Raw genomic sequence first — 20,109 nt, 5'->3', positions numbered from 1 at the left:
ACTAAGGTTCTCCAAAACCAGTAACAGTACTGTCTAAAGGTAAAGAGTTTATTTTGCATCTGTCAAAAGTAGAAGTGATAAATGCAGAACATGTGAATTACCTGATGAAGTTTCAAAGGCACAACTACATGCAGCTCATTCAATCTCTGCTGCTTTTCCCGCTGAAAGGCCTCCAGTTCCCCCTCTGCTGTGTCCAGGCTAGCTTCCACTACTTTTGCCTGCCAAAAAACAAATTGTGGACAAGCACAATTTTCAAGAAAGTTCTCAAGTAAGTGAGGCAGCAAGGTTCTGTGTTAAGAGTCCTTGATCTGAAGGGAAAGAAGCATGGAAAACCAATAGATATTTTTTTAAAACGTGCTATGATAGATGAGTTTCACTAACATGACATTGAGCTACCTATTCAAGCAAGACTCTATGCTGAATACTTCTATGCACATGTACACACACAGAAGTCTTTTTACTGGAAAAGCCATGTATGGATCAAGAAACAGCTGCTCTGTTTAGTGTCTAAAACACTTCTAGATCTACAGAGCCTGCAAGATATTTTTTTATTGTCTTATGCCTGGAAAGGCTTATTGATTCTGCATGAGAAAGAAACAATTCAGACTCAAATGTCAGACTCCAGGGTGAATATGTGGCAGCTGGCACTTAGGAAAGCCTTTAAAAACTAAATAAACAACAACAACAAAAAAGTCGTAAGTTAAACATATTTGATGGGTCGTTTTTAAGACACAATAAAAGGGAGCCTTGCATAATGTTATTTTGGCAGAACTCCCAATCACAGATAACCTTTGAAATTAAGATATTTTTGAATTAATACAAAGCAAATGCCTCGATAAATGTAGGAGCTGAGAAAGAGCTAAAAGGAAAACTCACAAATGAGTTTTTATTTTATGATTACCGTGACAAAGAGCAGAAGAAAATAACTAGAAGCAAAAGAAATAGATGGAAGAGATGCCTTTTTTATTCTCCACTTATTTGAGCATGCATTTGTGTTAGGACAAGCATGCTCTATATGTTCTATCCCCATAAACATGGGCATAAGATGGGCCAAGCTACATCAAGTGTTGCATCTAAACCAGGGAGTCCAAATCTTGCTGCTGCATGAGGATTAGACAGTTGGAAAAGAGATAGACCTAAAGCTTGGAGCCAGACCCAAAGCAGCTGGGGCTAGACCACCTTGATTTACCCATTTCAGGGTGACGTATGTTGAGCCTTCTGCTGTGGCTGTGAGGCTGCATCCTGCCTCCATGCTAGCATGGCTATCTCTCCCCAGATTGAGGCCCCTTGAAAGGTTAGTGCTCTAGTTTCAAATCCCAGACAAATTCAGTTTCATAGTGTTCTCACTCTGCTGGAGGCAACTGATGCTTGTCGAGAAGAGGACACACAGTACCTTTTTGGCCAAGGCATCATATTCCTTTCTGAGATTGTCAGCAGCTTTCTTCTGCTCTATTAAAGCATCCTCAATGTCTAATCGCTTCTCACGGAGCTGGATAGTGTTTTGGAAGAGTGCCTCATCACAATCTGAGAAGGAAAGGGTCATAGGATAGTTTAGTTTCATTACAACTGCACTGTAATTACAAGCTTGAGCTAGCTGCTTCTCCTACTATGCAGGTTACCCATAATAACACCATGCTGTTGGTCCTTAGAGCTTTGTTAGACTTCAACAATCTGGGCTGACTGTCTTCATGATTGTGACTGAACATCTTGGATGGATCTTTTTTTCTTTACATTCAGTCCAAACAGTTTGCTTCAGAACTAAACATGCATCAAATGCAATATTAAATCCAAATGCTCACAAGTTATGTTATGTAACTAATTCAGTCCCAGAAATTAACGTGTGTTATGGTACAATCTTTAGTTATGAGAATATGTAGTTATTTGTCCATAGCACCTGTCAGTATAAACGATGGACTTGCTATGGGGATCATTTATAGCTTTATTTGCAAAGGCAGTTGGGGTCCATAGGACCAGTTTCATTTGTTTGACACAAAGCAAGACCTGTGAATCTAACACAGTGACTTCAGTAATCAATACAGCATTATATACCCAAATCAGCTGGCATAAGAAGTCCAATAAAGGACAAGACAAACTACACTTAAAAGCACAAATATGAAGGTGCAAAATGTAGGTTATTATTTCATCACTAAATTAGTAATTTAGAGTGTTTCAATAATAAGTAAAAATCTTCTGTATTTCTTCCTAATATTTCATTTTAAAAGAGGTAGGAGAGGAGTTAATCAAAAATCCAATTTGTGAAAATGAGGTTTTTCTTTTAAAACCAATTTTAAAACAATATGATAAGGCAATTTGATGGTAAATTTTAACCAAAAATAAAGCAATGTTGTTAAGTGGTCATTGATATATCACTCAAAGATTGAAAAAGAAACCTAAAGTAGGGTTTAGGGGGATAGTTTTAAAAAGTTTAAATACCAATTAAAAAAGTTGGTTGCCTTTGTTGAACAAGTGAATGAATAGGATTTTGCAAAATAAAGCTCCTAACCATTCAGATACCCACCAGAGAAAAGCCTAGCAACAGGCAATTGCCATATAAATCCACGAGGTGGTAACAAAGAGCTTAATTTAACACTACTGGAGAATTTCCCCAGAACTCCCTTCACAGGCATGAAGCACAGGGAGGTAGCAGGTTTCTGGAGAGCATCTGCAGCCTTGCTCTAGCTCTGCTCACACTAGGAGTGTCTTCTCTATAGAAAACGGCCATGAAAGGTGAAGGATCCTTTATATATAGTAATTAATTCTTAGCATTCAGCTAAGCTTTTTTTTTTTTTTTTTTTTTTTTTTTTTTTTTTTTTCCCAAACATTTTAAGTAAGGTGTTCTGTACAACAGCGGTTTTATTATCTTCACTGAGATTTTTTAAGGAGAAAGGTCCCACTCAGGAGGAGCGAATACTCTCTTACCCTTACTAATAGCATTAATATGAAACAAATAATGAGAAAATATGTGTTTTCATTTTAAATACACATTATTGCACATAAAGATAAACAGGTAATCAATTCAGTGAAATGATGGCTTAGGTACTTTTTGGGCAAACCGAGTCATCAAAGACTTCATCTTCAGATCCTGAATCTTCTTCATCACTCTCCAAGCTGGACTCTTCATCACTCTCCTCTTCACTCTCACCTTCTTCATCTAGAAGAAAAGAACAGTATTGCTGGCTTGCAAAAGACCCACAGACCCTTTAGCTGTACACTGTGCTGATGTGCTGGCATCCCTCATAATCCAAGAAAATCACCCTAGTAATATACGGACCCAGGCACGTTTTGCCTATCCCATTGATTTGATGATTTAAAGAAAAAAGTGAAGGAGAGAGAACATCCAATAGCACCACATGCACAAATAAACACAGGCACATTTTGAAGGACTTTCTTCAAGGATTTTTCTTCTTTTTGTATGTACTAGCTATTTGGAATTTAAACATAACGGGTTTACCATTCTACTACAGAAATTAATCAGTCAGGTAAAACGCACAGAGGCACAAAAACTGTCACAAAAGCATCACTATTGTCTGTACTTTTTGCACATCATGTCACCCTTGAAATCAAAAATCAAGTCAGAGACAGCAAACATGTATTTTAGCTCAATAACACTGCCTAGTCTTAATAGTTTAAATACCTAGTCACTAAGACGAATGAAATCATTTCAAAATATGTTTAGTCCAGTGACTAATGGATGATTGTAGATTGGGTTTATGACCTCTCATTAGTCAATGGACAGATTAAAGGAAAATGTCATGAACATGGCAGATAAATCACTTATCCATAGCTCCCATTGGTAGAGCATAGGAAGTAGCTATTAAAAGCTTTGCCTCTTCTTCCTGCTGATTATCAATGTATCCTCAATACTGACATACAGGAAGTAAGTTTTAGGAGCTGTCATCAGACCAAATGTAATCATGCCAGAGACTGAATTACACCATTCTTATAATGCAAAATGGCTGCCACAGAATGTAAGTTTTCATATAGGCAAAAGCTGGATAGGTCTAATCTATTTGTTTTTTTGAACCAAGTTGAATGTTGAATGCTGTATCTAGGACTCCATGCACATTGAGATGTTTACCTGATAGCAAGGAAATATGTATAATAAATCCATAAATCAGAAAAAGAATAAATAGTGTCTCCAACCTGCTTCTCTTTCTACTTCTTTCTTTTTAATGCGCTTGATTTTTTTCTTCAGAACTTTGGTCAGGAAACGGGCAAACTTGTTATTTTCTCCAAGGGATGCTTGGAAGGTGGCATAAAGAGCTTTCTCACAGTCCTGAAGCTTTGCAATCTCATACTTTCTATCCTCCATCTGTGCAAGGTAGCTATTTAATTTCTGCTATATATATATATAAAAAAAAAGCTCTTAATTTAAAGGATATGATTTGTCACTAATTCCACATCACTAAGTACCCATTAAAATACAATTATTAAGATCTAGAAAAATTTAAGTATTTGAAACTAAAAGTGACCATTATTGAGAGCTTCTTATTTCCCCAAATTAGCACTGAACACTGAGTCAGTGCTAAAGGGAAGAGAAGAGATGACATCATTTATTTTATGGATTGCTTTTGTTTCAAGCCACTCATTAGCAGTGTTATTAAATCCAGACACACGTGGACTACTTACTTGCATGGCCTTCTGCTCACTGAAGAGAGTATTAACACGCCCCTGTAGAAGGTCCTCATGTTTTTCGAAGTTCTTCAAGAGAAGCAGCTCTTCAAACCATGTGATGTGGCACAGGTCAGCACATTTCATCTGCACATCTAGCTTCAGTTTCATATGTCGCAGGTAGCGGAGTTCAGCATCAAAGTTGATCACCAGTGCATTGATCTGGAGCATATGAGAAAGGCAAATCAGAGACAGGGCAAGTATTACAAGTGAGCTAAAGATGTTAAGCTAGAGAAAGGAGTAGAATGCAAATATCCTCTCTTTGCCAAGTCAAAAACTTGCCCATGTTATTTACTATGAACTACTGAAGTGTTTACAAAGACAAAATTAAACCCAAATGTGTCTTTGTTCTCAGCACAAAGACACAAGAATCACTAGAACTTCGCAGAAATGTTTCAGTGCCTCCCATAGTGCTCAAGGAAATATTTTACTTATCATACACACAGTGTTCTACAATAGCCTGAAGCAGTTCATTGTAACAATCCTAGATATAGCAACAAACCTATTACTGTCTTCTGCCTTGACACACTTGTCTTGGAATATGTACTGGGTCTTTCCATAGACATTTACAGTGAAATTTGTACTAACAGCTGCTAACAGGAGCGGCTGCTATATATGTGATGGTCAGAGCAGCATTTGCATGTTTTCTCAAAACCTTCATACATAGAAACACAAAGGTGTCTGTGATGGGTTAGACCATAGACTCAACGGCCAACAGAAAATTCTTTAGGAAAGAAGATAAGAAGCAGAGCAAACAATTGAACAGTGATACACTTTCAGCATTCTCCCCACTATACCACCCTAAACTCTGACTTTGGAGATATCCTGAGTCTGAGGTGGTATGTTTGTCATCAGCAGCTTTGAATTGATTCCCCCCCCCCCCCCCCCCGGTTTATTAAATTGTAGTTTTCCGCCATCCCAAAGTTAGAAGTGCCAAAGTTCAATTATTATCGGCTAGGAAAACTACTCTCATGTGAATGTTTTAAGCCTTCTACCTGACCATTTAATTTGATATCCCTCCTCTTTTAAGAGGCAGGTTCCACTCTCCTTTTCTAGCAGTTCATGATTTTGTCATCTCTGTCACATCCCCTACAGTTGCCTCATTTCCTGGTCAAAGATGCCCAGGACATGCCTTTTAAAGAAGCTTTTCCATGACTTTAAGCATTCTTGTTACACTCTCCTGTACCTTTTCTGATTCTACAAAATTAGTTTTGAGATCAAAAGGCCAGGATTACTCATGTTATCTGAGAGCTAAGAACATCATGTGTGTATGAAGGTATAGTGATAACTCATTTTTTCCTCCATCACTTTCTAAATAATTTCTAATACTCTATTTGTCTTTTTTGACCACTGAGCTCACGCTTTCACAGAACAGTTAATAATAACTCCAAGATCTGTTTTTCTATTGACAGTAGTCAGCACAGTAATCACAGTTAGGGATTTATACTGATTTACACTGTAAATTTACTCTAGATAACATTCTCCTGAAATTCCCAAAGGCAAGAGTAGCTGCAGCACTGAGACGGAAGAGTTTCTGGTTTTATTTCTGATAGAGTGGGGTTATTCAATCTGAAAAAATGAACTTTTGGTTTCCTACCCTTTTAATCAAGGTCTCCTGTAAGTATATGTTTCTAATCTTCTCCCTCTTTATTATTTCTAATTCCATTTCTGTTGGTTCTGCCTTCTCAATCTCAAAAACCTTTGGCTGCTCTGTGACCACAGATGATGGTATTTTTATTGAGCGCATACTTGTGGTCCGTGTCATAGGCTCAGTCTCACTGATGGAAGGACCATGAAGAAACCTTTCTCTGAAAACACCAAATGTATTTTCACATTCCAACTGTTCCTGGTGCTTTGCCTTGGCCTCCTGCTCATGTTTGAACTTCAGGAGGATGTCACTGTCAAATTGGAATTTTTTTTCTGGAACTTCATCCAGGTGTAACTGAGGGATTGGGGGAAGAGGGAGCTGTTCAGATAAATCCAAGGCTGCCTGCACAGATTTCAGTTCTTGCACTAAACACTTGATTTCATCAATAATAGAAATCTTGAGATCCCGCAAAGACATGATCTGCTTGTTCATGTTCACTTTCTTCTCATGGATCTGCAAAGAAAAAACAATTTTAGGAGCATTCCCCAGGGACATTTACATAGCATGTGATCTCCCCCAATACAAGTAATGGATAAGTGGCTTGTCATACTGACTTTCCTTCTTTCCATATCAACTTTCTTTTCTGTACCTTCTCTGCAAATTAGCATTTCTTAGACAGTCTTTGAAACAAAGCAGCTATCTCATACAACCTTGAAGAAATGATCAGTCCTCCATAAATGTAGATCTGGAAGATGAGTTGAGATTGTCTTTTATCTGTGAAGCTGAAAACACAACTACTGTAGGCCATTGGAAGTGGAAGAACTATCTGAATTTTCAAAGTATAGTAGATAGCAATATTAAATGCAAGAAAGTTGAATTTTGCAAACTTTTGCAATTGGATAAAAAGCACTAGATGTCCAAAACAAATTCTCTCTAGGCCTTCCAATAATCCAGGATCCCTAAGTCAACTCAGAAAAATTTGGGATCAGCTGAATATTTTTCTCCAACTCAAAGATAAATATCCACTGATCTGAAATGTAAGGGGCATGAATTAAACAGATGAGTGCAACAAAGCCTCTTAGTAACTTCTTGTTTGCATCTTTACTGACCTGAAAACAGATCTCAGGGCACTAATAAAGGGACACTGTATTCATTTCCTCTCTTCACATGAATTAACAATAGAACGTGACTATGAATGCATTTGGCAGAAACTTCTCTTACCTTGATAAAAGAAAACAACCCCATACACCAGCCATCTGAAGTAATTGGATTTCTGCTTCTGTATAAACCTATGATTTACAACAAGAACTATTCCCTTTGTTTGTATTGGCTTATCCTACTGAACTAGATTAACCACTGGGAACTCTGTAACATCATCATACAGTGAAGTACTGACACTTGGGCATTAAACTGATACAATAAAGCCCCTGAGATTATAGCATTGCCTCTATAATGCTGTAACCTCATTATCAAAGCAACTCAGCCTAGAGGGAGCCTGAGGTTAGTCAACAGGTTTGCAAGGACAGGACTGAGGAAGATTCAAGGATTTTTTTTTTTTTGAGGAATTGAGACACTTTTATACAGAGTATGATTTTTGCATTGCGATACTTAGATAAACTATGCTGAGTAGAGGCCCGTTTGTCAGTAAGCAAGGCAAGAAATGTCCCCATACCAAAAAGCAACTAGACAAACTCAAGACCAGAGGACATATTTCTTCATTGTTCTTTTAGCTAAAGAAGTTTGTCTTCACTTTTCTACACTCTAGCTAAATAAAATGAAAAATCTATGAGTTCCCATGAGATGAAGGAAAATAAAAAAGAAGTCACAAAGAAACCAACAAAGGTACTGCAAAACATTTGAGCTTAGTGGTTAAAAGGTATGTAGTGGCTAAGAGGGTCCTGCCACAGGGAGGTAGCACGAAAACATCTGGTTTCCCAGGAAGATTCCACTGCTCAGCACCCAGCAGCAGTGATCCTCCAAGTGCCAATACGAAGAAGCAACTCTAAAAAGACTTGTCTCTGCCCACGTCCCTGTTTGTTTATAGGTATTTCATGACAGCGATTATTTAGTTCAGAGTTTTAAAGAAAGTATAACAATGACTAGATGACAGGATTTGTTCGAAAATTTTGAAAGATAGATGTTCCTATTGAAGTGCTGGAAAAGGTAAATTCTCCTTCTTGTTTAAGAAGGGCCAGCTGAAAGTTATCCTGGATTGATCTGAGCTTGAGATTCATGAAGCAGTAACAGTTCACAAGTTGATTTGTAACTGAAGTTGACTTGACACAGCCCATCCTTCAAGGCTTCCCGCATCCAATGCATCCAATTGATCTCCTTTCAAAAAATGTCATCAGAGACTAATATGCCCATCCTCCCTCCTCCAGACAGGGGGATATTTTCATACCAGTGAATCAGTTTACATACCAACACTTCCAAGGATGCAAGCTGTATCATCTTCTTCTCAGTGTTTATACGCTTGTGCTCAGGGACTTTGTAGTCAGCAGCAGTCTTCAGTTTATAATCTCCCATATTTTCCTGTGCTTCTTTGATGTCCTGAGCATCTTTGGGATTCTCATAGTCATCACTAGGTTTGTTCTTGTATCTAGTAGGTATAAACAAAGCAGAGCTTTAAGACAATCATCATATAGATGAAGAAACAGGGTTATTTGATACCTTCCTATTTGTGTAGCAAGGTCTGGAAGGTGAGTTAGGGATCAAGAGCAAATCATATACCTCTTTCATAGAGCAGTGGCTACTTTGAGAAGAAAAGGCTTGCATATTTGAAGGAAAACCTCAGATAGATTATTTTTCTGCCCAAGAACTCTTGTAATGTAGACCTGCCATGAGACAGGTTAAACCCTGGCACTTGGACTGAGTTCTGGGTTTAGAGAGTACAGGCTGCTCCTATTCTCAGGGACTCATGTTGCAACACTCTGCCAAGTTGCAGCACAAAATAACGGATACTACTTTCTTTATTGTTAAACTGTTTATAGCTTCAAAACAGCTTGTGCTCTGACACTACATTAGTTCAATTTCTTGTGATTCATCTCCTAAAGAAGAGCTTTGAGCTTCTGTACTTCCATGAATATTCAAAGATTTCTTGTCCCCCTTTCTTGTCTCTCAAGATGGGAGCCAGCATGGAGCGCAAAGGCATGTCACAAACCCACTCTCAAGTAATGGTCATGATGTTAATGCAACCGACTTATTCCAGCTGTTGCAGCTTCTGCTCTGTGTGGTGCTGGTAAGGTTAACTGAGGATTGACTGTAATGGTCTATTGGGTGCATAAGCCATCATCAGTTTAGCCCCTCTCTTACTCTCTACCTGAAGATACAGTTACCTAGCTGAATCAGTGATAATCTTCTTCCATGTTTAATGTTTTAAGAAGAGGAACCATGCAGCTAACTGAAAGATTTTAATCCTCACTTGAGACTCAGAGGCACATAAAAGCTCCTCAACTTTAATTATACTCATTAGAAGAATAAGGAACTAGGCAGCAATATGATAGCCCTGTATGACAGCTAAATGGAACTATTTGACCTCAGACAAGAAGCAAAACAAAAAGGGCACAGATCCTGATTTGAGACTCACAGTTCTTCCCACTCCTCCTTCCTCTTCATGATCTTAGCTTTGACCTTATCAGACTTCTCAACAATTCTTTTGATTTGCTCACGCTGGTTTGCTATAAGACGTGTGGTCACCGTTCGTACTTCTGACTTTTTCAGCTTTTCTGCCTCTGATTCTCCCTCGACAACTCCAGCAGCTGGACCAAAAAATAAACACATGAACACGTAAGTACTGTGCAACACAGTACAGTCCCAACTACCAGAAACCCTGGGACAGCTCCTTTAGATCTAGTGTAGATCAGGATAGTCCATCACAGGGAATGTTCTGAATGCATTTGGGTTGTTTGAGTTCACTCTTAGTCACATTCTACTCACACAGCTGACAGACTATTGCTGACATTGACTCAAACGTGCAAAATTACGAGAGTGTCACTATGTAACATACTATAATTTCTTTAACTTGTATTCAGGAAAATAAACTGAGATGAAAGACAGAAATCATATTACTGATAAGCTTTAAATGATCACCAGTAGTTCTTTGCATGTGCCTTGTTTCGCTCACAATCTTCCTTTCCTCTGTCTCTTTCCATTCTTGTTTTAGTACTGTCTTCTTCCATGTCTCACGTTGCTTATCTTGGTAGCATTTCTCAGAGATTGCTAGGAGTCTATAGGTAGAAATCTTATGATTGCTTTGAATAGCATGAACAACCACAGTGTCAAATTCTAGTGAGTCCCGAAACCTGAAGAACAAAATTAGACAAAACTGTCTGATGTCAGCAGGAGCAACTACCATTTTTCCCTCTATGACCAAAAGGATACGAGTAATGCAGTATACTGATTACACACACACTCATTACAGGTAGATACACAAGTCAGTAACTAATAGCACAATGACATCTGACACTGTCTATTAATTTTCATCCAATCCAGGAATGGAGATGCTTAAGAATAAACACATGAACTGCTCTTTCTGTATTGAAATTTGCACCTGGTTTTTCAAGGAAGTATCTTTCATCCTTGATTAAGGAGTGATTAAAACAGGTTCATTCAAATCTTCTTGTCAGTGGAAGTCCCAGTGTTACATGTTCTATTTCACTACGGTATTTTTGTTAGCACCTATAGTTTTATTTTTTTATTGTGGATTTATTTTTATAGATTCATCTTTTGCTAGAATGCTTATATTTAAGTAAACAAACAAAACAATGCATCTTGCACTTAAACTTGTGTTCTTGAGAAAGTTCATTTCACATCTTTAAGCTGTATAGAGCACACCATGTTTTCAATGACGCTAAAATACCTGACAGATGCACTGTGCCTGAAGAACAAGGGTTCATTTCACAGGTTATTCTTCAAAGTTTGGATAAGAGTTTTTGAACCTTACTAAACTTACTGGCAAAACATAGGCAAATTTATTCTCTGAAAAAAAATAGTTTTATTTGTATAGAATGGAATCGGAATTAAGTTACTTTCTTGATCTGCATATCCAAATTTTGACCAAGAATTCAAAAGAAGTAATCACATCCAAATAGCAATATGTACTCTTTTGTATGTCCTATATAAAATCATAACAGAGAAGGAGAAACATTTATTATACAAGAAATAAAATATTGCATTCTCTTTCCTTCTGACAGAAACAACTTCGTAGATAATAAACCTCATGCAAAGTCAGAAGGAGAGGTAGAAGAGAAATGGTACTTATCGATTTTGTAATTTCTGCAGTCCAATCAAGTGTTTCTCCTGCTCCCAAGCCATCTCCTTTTGCACTAAGTGGATTCTCTGTGCTGTCTGCCTATCCAGCTCTTCAAAGATTCTATGGTCTATCTCATATTGCTGCAGAAAGACAGAAAACCCAGTATCACAGTAGCTTCGCTACAAGGTTTTGGTATGAAATGTTTTTGCACAGATACCAGAGTTCCACACACATAACAGTCATTTACTTTAGAGGCTATTCTATCCCTCACAGAGAACCAAGTTTTTCCTATATACCTCTTAAATGGCATAAATCATGAGCTGTGATTTAGAACTCCAGGGATATTATACATTCATAGGACCAGCTTGATCCACAAGGTTCAACATATTTGGCTCTAACCCACTGAGTAGCAACATTTTGGAAAAAGGAACCTCTAAAGGTAAATGAACCTTATGAAAACCATACGTACTTCTCTGTGCAGCTGCATATGCTTTGGCAATTCCTGATTCTTTTGAAGCAAAGAAAGAAACTCATGTCTCAGTGCACTTAACTCTTCTCTTTTCTTGTTTTTCTTGTCTTCAGCTTCCTTCATTATCTGTTCATACTCCTTTTTCTGCCTGGCTTTCTCAATGCTGAAAATTCACAAAAAAAGACATGGCATTATCTCAGTGGAAGAGAAGAAAGATCAGTTTGTGTAACATTTTAGCATTCTTTGATAACCTTAAACAGTGAACTTAATTGCTCTGAAGATAACTTAGAATGCAGCACTCCAAGCCTTCCAAGGAGAGGCCAATAATCTTACTACGTATTTGTACATTCCTAGCATCCTGGGGCTCTGACCTTGGCCATGTGTTGTCTCTGTTCTCTGAAGTTAAACAAGTCTCAGACTGTCATACTTCAATTACTTCCACAGAGCAAGGAGATGGAATGGAAGTAAAAGTTGAAAAGACCTTGTGTATAAAGAGAGAATAACCCAAGTTCAAGGTGATCCACTCCCCATACCTCTTAGGGGGTGAGAGGAGATATGTGGTTAGAAGACAGCTACCAGAGCTTGGAAATCTTTCTTCATTATCTGAGCACTTCTTACCTGTAGGCACTGGGATCCTCAATGTCTTCAGCAGCCTTCTCCTTCTCAAGGCCACTCTGGAATAAAAACATTGCCTTGCCTTTAAGCAAGTAATAATAGTTTCAACAGATAATAAAACTGTCACAAATTAAGAGAGAGCTCCCATTGTTTTTCATAAGTCAGATGATGCTTGGAAAACCAAAAGAAACCTTCACGATCCATGCTGCTATACTGGTCTTAAAAATCAGGTTTTAATGTTTCAAAAAAAAAAAAAAATCAAGTTGTTCTACATATAAAAGAACTAATGAAGCCTAGTTCTTATGGGCAGAAAACACAAATCCTATATCCTCCCCATATATGTTTACCCCAGTGTGACTGCATGTCCCAACTTGATTCTGTCCCCTAAGATCTTTGGTTCTCCACTCCCCTAAATCCAATACTCCAGTCTTCCATCACTGCCAGGTTGACAAGAGACAACACATCCTGGGCTAATTCCAAGTTACATGTGTAATTCATTTGGTTTGCGTCTGCTGAATCCAAAATGGGTTCCCAATTATTAGCTGTGAAGAATGACAGATGGATGGACACTGCAATTGCGCAAGGCTCATTTCCTTAGGAAATCATGCTCTAAAAAAAGAGGGGGGGCTATTACCCTACAGTGAATACAATGGTACTAAATTGATCTGTAATATAACTCAATTAGTTTCAGAAGATTCGTATTTGATTCTCCAAGAATCTCATTAACAATGATGTATTTTTTTAAATCTTCCATATGACTTCCAACTAGAATAGATACTTAATGAAGATTTACTCTGATAAGGAAAAACTCTTAGGATGGTCATTAAGCAATGTTGCTAGCCTGAACAATAGAAATTGCACCTTAAAGATCTTAATATAGAGATACTTACATATTCAAAATGATAAAATTATATAACTATATATATATATATGCTTTATAATTGTATATTAATCACTACTTGTGATAGTGGAGCTAGCAAGGAGCTGATACCATAGTTTCCAATCATTCATTTAGTTAAGAAAATCATTTTTCTCAGTGTTATATATTCTTGCAATATTGGTAAAAATTCCAACTAGTCATGAGCGGTGAGCAGTTCTAACTAAATGAGTAAAATAACAGTCACCCTTACACATACAATTTTCTCTCTATCTCCCTTGCTAAGTATCTTTCCAAAATTAATTTCCAGCTAATACTGAAAAATATTTAAAAGTTGAATTTGATAATCTTGACACTTTAAAGAGTTTTAAACTACAATGAATGCAGACCATCTCCAAAATTCATTGTGCATTATAGCACTTCCTTACTCAACAGCTCTCACTGCTAGATTTACTTACTTCAATGATTCAAAGAATTTTTAAAATGTGCATAATTTGGGGATGATTCAGTAATGTCAGAACATTTTAGAAAGGATAAGATAAAGTCTTGCTCTTCTTAATGTTTTATCAGAAGGACTGTTACCAAGCTCCAGTGTCATCTGTTCAAATCTGCTAAAGGTAATGAGTTGCACAGTGATTACAGAACACACATAGAATCATTTACTCCTGATGCTGCACAAGACCAGAAGAGCAATAGGATCACTATCATGCTGAGCTATTTTGCAAATTTTAAAAATCCAGCTTGTCAATTGTATATTTATTGTACCAAAACCACTGAGAAACTATACATTTGGCATTCTCCAACACTGTTTCTAGATCCCCCACCCAGGGCAGAATTGCACTGTACTGGAATTAAATCCAAGACAGATATTAAATACGTGAAATCTTTGTGGTACCTTCATCCTAGGAACATGGATGATTATACTTCTGAGTGGGAGAAGGATAGTTGAATATTATATATGAAAAAGACAGACTTTCCATGTTTGAAGGGAAGCATAAAACACATAGAAGGAGCAAGTCAGACATAGGGCCTATATATTACGAAATGTTTTGCATGTGCTCTTTTTTCAAACTGTTTTGGAAACCTCAGCTTTTGCTATTGAAGATCTGCAAACCAAAATAGTTGAACTGAGTTTTGCCCATCTGCAGCAGTTTCATAGTAGATAGGCCCTATATGTGAAAAAAAGGTAGCTAGGAATGTATACATTTAGAGTTGTTCCAGAATCATAGCTGCAGGTCTTTATATGATCAAAACATTCTACCAAAGACTTTGAGGAATCTTCATTTAAAGACTTACCCTCGGAGAGGGGATTTTGGCTTTTAGCTCTTTGTGAATGACCTCTGGAGACAAGATGTTGAAGGCAAAAATGTTTCCATCTCCACCACAGGTAATCAGAAACCTATCATCATAACTAGAACAGATCCCCTGGATCTGGCCATAATCATTGTCATGTACGTTGAAGGACCAGTATTCCTTCAGGGTATTTGCTGAAAGGTCTTTTTCTCGGAGAGGATAAACACGCAGTGCGCCATTCTGCATCCCACAGAACATCAACAGTCTGCTGGTACTGTAAAACAATTAACCAGAAACAGTCATAGAGGGTGACTTGGGACAAGTAAGATCACAGCTCAAAACATGATGCTTCTAAATAGCTAATCTAGCTGAATAAATGAAACTTTCCGAAGTTTGTAAAGTGGAAGCAAAGTATACAGACCACTTAAAGAAGGCATGATGCTACTGCAAACTTCTGGCAAGCTAATTGGATGCTCAGGAATACTCCAACACCTACTGGGCATCATGGAACTCATGCAGAGAAGAGACCAAGTTCAGAGATGGAAAAAAAAAGAAAAATCCCAATCCAGCTCTCCAACTAATAGGATTGGTGGAGAATGCAATTGTGGATGACAGTTCTTCTGATCTCAGCCTGCCTCCTTAAATGCAGATTACACATGGCCTCATAGGGAATAATTCTGAGAGTCTGCAAACAGTTCTCCTTTTCATTTGTACAGTTTGCAGTATATCCTGACAGGCCTGTATTCTTTCTTCAAGAGGGATGAACTGCTCCCTCAATGTTCCCCTGGAGGGCTGTTTTCTCTTTGCTAAATAGTGAAGACAATTGGTGCTCTGGGGATCACAATTTGCAATCCAATAAAAAGGGTAGCAAGACTTCTAATGGTTCTCCTTGAGATTGACTATCCAAGATGTTTGTGGCCTAATTAGTACTTAATTATATTAAAAAAAAAAAAAAAAAAAAAAAGACAGACATTTTCATCTTAGAGGTTTCTGAATGTGCTGTTAGCTATACTGTGCAACTGTGTCCATCAGGAATTCTAAGTAAAACTCACTCCCAGGAAATTAGGGAGAGCTCCTGCATACTAGGAGTATTGGTCCGTGGTTTAAATAAATAAATTAATTAATTAAAGTAAGAAAGACAAAGTAGTGTACTATCTTCTGTCCCAAGTTTAGTTTCACCAGGATTTATCAGTGATCTGTTACATTTTTTTTTAATATACATATACACATACCAGAAGGAGATCTGGTGGATGGGATTGTCATCAGTGTCCTCCATACGAATCACTTCAAAGGGTTCATCTTGCCTGTTTTCAAGGTTGTCTTGGTGTTCATTTGAGGAGAACACACAATGATAGAGGAACCCAGAGTCATAACCACCCTGAAGAAGAGAAGGACCACAAAGAAATGGTGGGAACACTGAAACAGTTAACCAGGTAAATGCAATTTTATGAATTATTTTTTCTATCCTAAATGTCATTTTAAGAAAATGAATCTACTATAGGTGAAAAAATGTTCCTTCCAGATACTTAGAGATTCTGTTTAACCACAGATGAAATCAATCATTGGCATTACAAATCATCCTACCACTAAATTAAGATTCTACCTTCTGCTAGTGAGGGAACAGGTTAGTCTTTGTACTCATTTAGGCCTCACTGAGAAGAATGACAATTAGAAATTTATGGACAATCAGAATGGAGAGATATTACTGATTTACTTCAGATAGACCACTGAAACCATCAAATAAGAAGGGAAACCTATGCCCTACAAATAGAAAACAGATATTTGAAATCAGCCAAGATATCCAGATATGAAGGAAAGGTTGCCACAACATGCAATTCCAGAAACATAAAAGAATAACTGATTTACCAAGGAGAGCCAAAATTTCCCTGGTGTTGAATAAAACCCACATAGGATGGGACTGGGCTCCTCTGGTATGTACAGAGGTGGCAATGGCCCCTCTTCTTCAGGTTCCTCCTCAGGCTCTTCTTCTACCTGCTTTCCCATCTCCTGTTGCTGCTTTATCCATTCAAGTTTTGCTTTCTCTTTCTCCTGCTTTTTTTTCTCTCTCCGTGCAATCTCCTCTTCCAGCTATTACAGCAAGCAGTAAAAGATGAAATCAATGCTTTCCACACATTACTGACTGAATGGGTCTCATAAATGACACATAACATCCTAGACTTATATACAGAAAATATCTAGAGAAATCTCTTTTCCTTCAGTTCAGCAGACATCAAACAGACCTCTGAGTCTCCACTCAGTCTCCAATGAAAATGCCCCTCTGTTTCCCTGCTCCCAAGTATTTTGACTCATGGTGCTTTGAAACAGAAATTATTGTGCATGAGAAGCAGACTTCAGCAATTCTTCAGACAGATTATTCCCAATATTAACCACTATTAACATGCTACCTCTGCAGAGCTCCCCAACTCTGTTCTATGCTGGCTGAAGAGAAAAACTTTAAGCTGGAAAGCTGAACTCTTGATTCTCAAGTTCTAACATATCATTGATGTGGAGTAAAACAGAGAAGCTGTTCCTTCTGAACGCTAAATCGAAGATTACATTGGCAAATTTATACAACCTTTAAAATCTTCTTTCCATTCAAGCCTACTTTAGCATAAACAAAAACACCTTACACCTTATTTAAAACATCCATATTGCAGCTTATTATTTATTGATCTGTTCTTAGAGGAAAAAGAAAATAATATTCTTTCTCTTTGCAGAAACCTTTTCGATTTTAAAGACTTTCAATATCTTGCAACAGTATTTTTCTCTTTTGACTTAAAAAAAGAAAAAAAATACTCATATTCTTTCAATTTTTCCTTACATATCATGCTGCAATCATTCTTATGGTTCTTTGTGTGAGGAAACCACCAAGAACTCTCTCCTGAATACTGACTTCCTCCTAGTTATAACGAGAAATGAGGCTTTGCCTAACATTTGGTAAGGTGCCACTGAGAACACAGGAGCAGTTAACCTATGATTTCTCTGCTTTCTCTGTCAAGAACAGAACCAGAGGCTGCTGTGATCTGGTGGACTGAACGTGGTGAATGAGAGCTTGCTCACAGAGCACTGCTCCTGAGCCTAACATCAGGTTGCTCTATAACTTCATAAAATTAATCATTGCTGAGAGCTGGCGTAACCCTTCCTTTGGCCTTGTATTTCTTCTAAAATTCTAGTTCTCATTCAGAAATGCATAAATTTCAATACTGAAGGTTATTCTTTTTTTAAAAAAAAATGACATTTTAAAGTTATTAAAGCATGCAAAAAATCAGAACTATTTAACCGCTGAAAAAGAATGATTTTTGTATTTGTCTCAAAGTAACCAAATGGGTATTTTATGATTCTGTTCAAAGGAATTTCCTACAGAGCCAAGGTCAACCACAAGGAACATACTTCTTTCTGAAAATTACCAAAATGAAAATATTTTAAGAACTAACATCTTGTGCTATCTTTCACTACCACTATGTTGATATTGATTTAAAATTTAAATCTAATATTGATTAAAATGCACATCATGCTTTCAGTGTGATGTGCTTGTTATTTCAATGGAAAAAAAAAAAACCAGCAACTTGCAATTTGCAATTTTGAAACACAGTCACAAATGGACCGTACTTGGCCTTTCTGTCTGAAAAGCTTACCAAAAATACCATGCTGCAATACAGACACTAGAAGCCTTCTAGCACATGGAGAACATGAAATTCTTCCACAGGAGAATTCTTTACCTTTATTCGGGATTTAATGCTGTAAAAATGGAAGTACTGCATGGGCAGGTTTTTGATTTGATAGGTGGACACAGTGCCCTCTTCCTCTGGATGAGGGGCAGGAACCTGAAGAGCAAAGCCATTCTCACAGAGGACAAGTAGAGTACTCTTAACCTGTAGAAAAATCACATGAAAAAGCAAGCATGGGGAAGATGTATAAATAGAATTGAGAGAAAGGACAGCTAGTCAGAAGATGCACATGCACAAAACCAAACACCAGATAGGAGGCATTAACTCTAATTGTATTATTTAAATTGACACATCTAAATGGACATCAGAAACCAGGGAGCTTCTGTTATACTGTGTATCCTAATCAAAGTTAATGAAGTGAAGACATCCTTGCCATATACAAAAAAGCTATCATTCTGACACTGTTTAGCTTGGAAACAGCATGATGACATTTTAGGAGTTTGATTACTTTAAAGGATGGATGTGACACAGAAGTTAGGGGTTGAGGTTTTGTTTTGACAAGTACATGAAAGTTCAGATGTTTCTAAACTTTCTAAATGCTTTATATCTTCAAGACTGGGCTGGGAATCTTGCCAAAAGCTATTTTACCTTGGGTTTTTTGTTTGGTTGGTTGTTTTTTCTTAATTGCTATAACTGCCAGGTCCCTTAAAATGCAAAGTTAAGGAAAATAATTGAGGTAAGGTAAATAAATGGTCTTTTCGGATTTTAAAAGGCAAGTTTGTATTTAGTTTCAATTTTCAGAAGCAATCTAGAGAAGGGAGATAAGCTTATTTTATCTGACCCCTGATCTACAAAGTACAAAGCTGGCATACTATGGGAACGTTAACTAGTAATAATATGATTGTGTTTCTAAAACCTTAGTCTTAAAACTTAATTAGTTTAATGTGTAGTATTTAATCAACAAGGTGCTTATTTTAAAGAGAAAAAAAGGTAGCATAAAACACTCAGATGCTTCAAGTGTGTTTAGTAAGTGTTCATATTTAGTACTGGAAACCTGACACTGGTAGACAGAACTGCTCTGCCAGATCTGACATATCAAAGATATTATGGGTGCTTTTCTACTAAACAGGAATACCTTGCCTTCAAGTAAAGGACCCAAAATGCAGCTGTGAGACCAAGATTTGTCATTTCTGGAGAAAGACAGCATTCATACTAGCAAGAGTTCTTATCTGAGCACAGTTTATATCAGTTCCCATGAACAAACTACAATAGCAAAACTTTCCCACTATGTATAAATATAATTACATCTCACTGTGCACTTTATCAGTATCAAAATGCCCCTCTAAACAAGATTACTGGACCAACAAAATTTGATGCCACTCTAACCTCAAACTTTTAAAATAAGTTTTTGTTAGTGAGAATCGATTTGAGTAAGTGACTGATTACGTTCAGATACAGAGTGTGAATTCATGGAGGCACATAAAGTTTTCTTTACAGGCACTGAACACTTTGCCTACAATTGCAAGCGCATGTTTCAATATGGGAAAGAGGCACATGCAATAATGCTCAAGTAACTCTTATACCAACAAAATTTAGACATTTAAAAAGCTACACCACAAGCTTGTTCCTTTTTTGAAGAAGCTCAAGATGGTGACCAGAATTTTGTGGCTTACATAT

General features: G+C 37.3%; 1 protein-coding gene across 1 annotated transcript in view; it reads right to left on the bottom strand.

Annotated features, from left to right (window-relative positions):
• CFAP44 (cilia and flagella associated protein 44) overlaps positions 1–20,109 on the bottom strand; it is a 42,928-nt gene that overhangs the window by 4,442 nt on the left and 18,377 nt on the right. Inside the window, 16 exon segments of the mRNA XM_062573102.1 lie at positions 102–218; positions 1,394–1,524; positions 3,041–3,151; positions 4,144–4,339; positions 4,630–4,833; positions 6,269–6,772; positions 8,681–8,858; positions 9,846–10,017; positions 10,349–10,583; positions 11,516–11,650; positions 11,980–12,142; positions 12,598–12,653; positions 14,768–15,038; positions 15,997–16,142; positions 16,631–16,852; positions 18,484–18,636. Of these exon segments, the coding sequence (XP_062429086.1) occupies positions 102–218; positions 1,394–1,524; positions 3,041–3,151; positions 4,144–4,339; positions 4,630–4,833; positions 6,269–6,772; positions 8,681–8,858; positions 9,846–10,017; positions 10,349–10,583; positions 11,516–11,650; positions 11,980–12,142; positions 12,598–12,653; positions 14,768–15,038; positions 15,997–16,142; positions 16,631–16,852; positions 18,484–18,636 (2,994 nt within the window).

Source organism: Rhea pennata, chromosome 1, assembly GCF_028389875.1.
Source record: "Rhea pennata isolate bPtePen1 chromosome 1, bPtePen1.pri, whole genome shotgun sequence".
Classification (NCBI taxonomy): Eukaryota; Metazoa; Chordata; class Aves; order Rheiformes; family Rheidae; genus Rhea; species Rhea pennata.
Note: the sequence above shows the minus strand (reverse complement) of the source record. Positions and strands in the feature narration are given on the sequence as shown.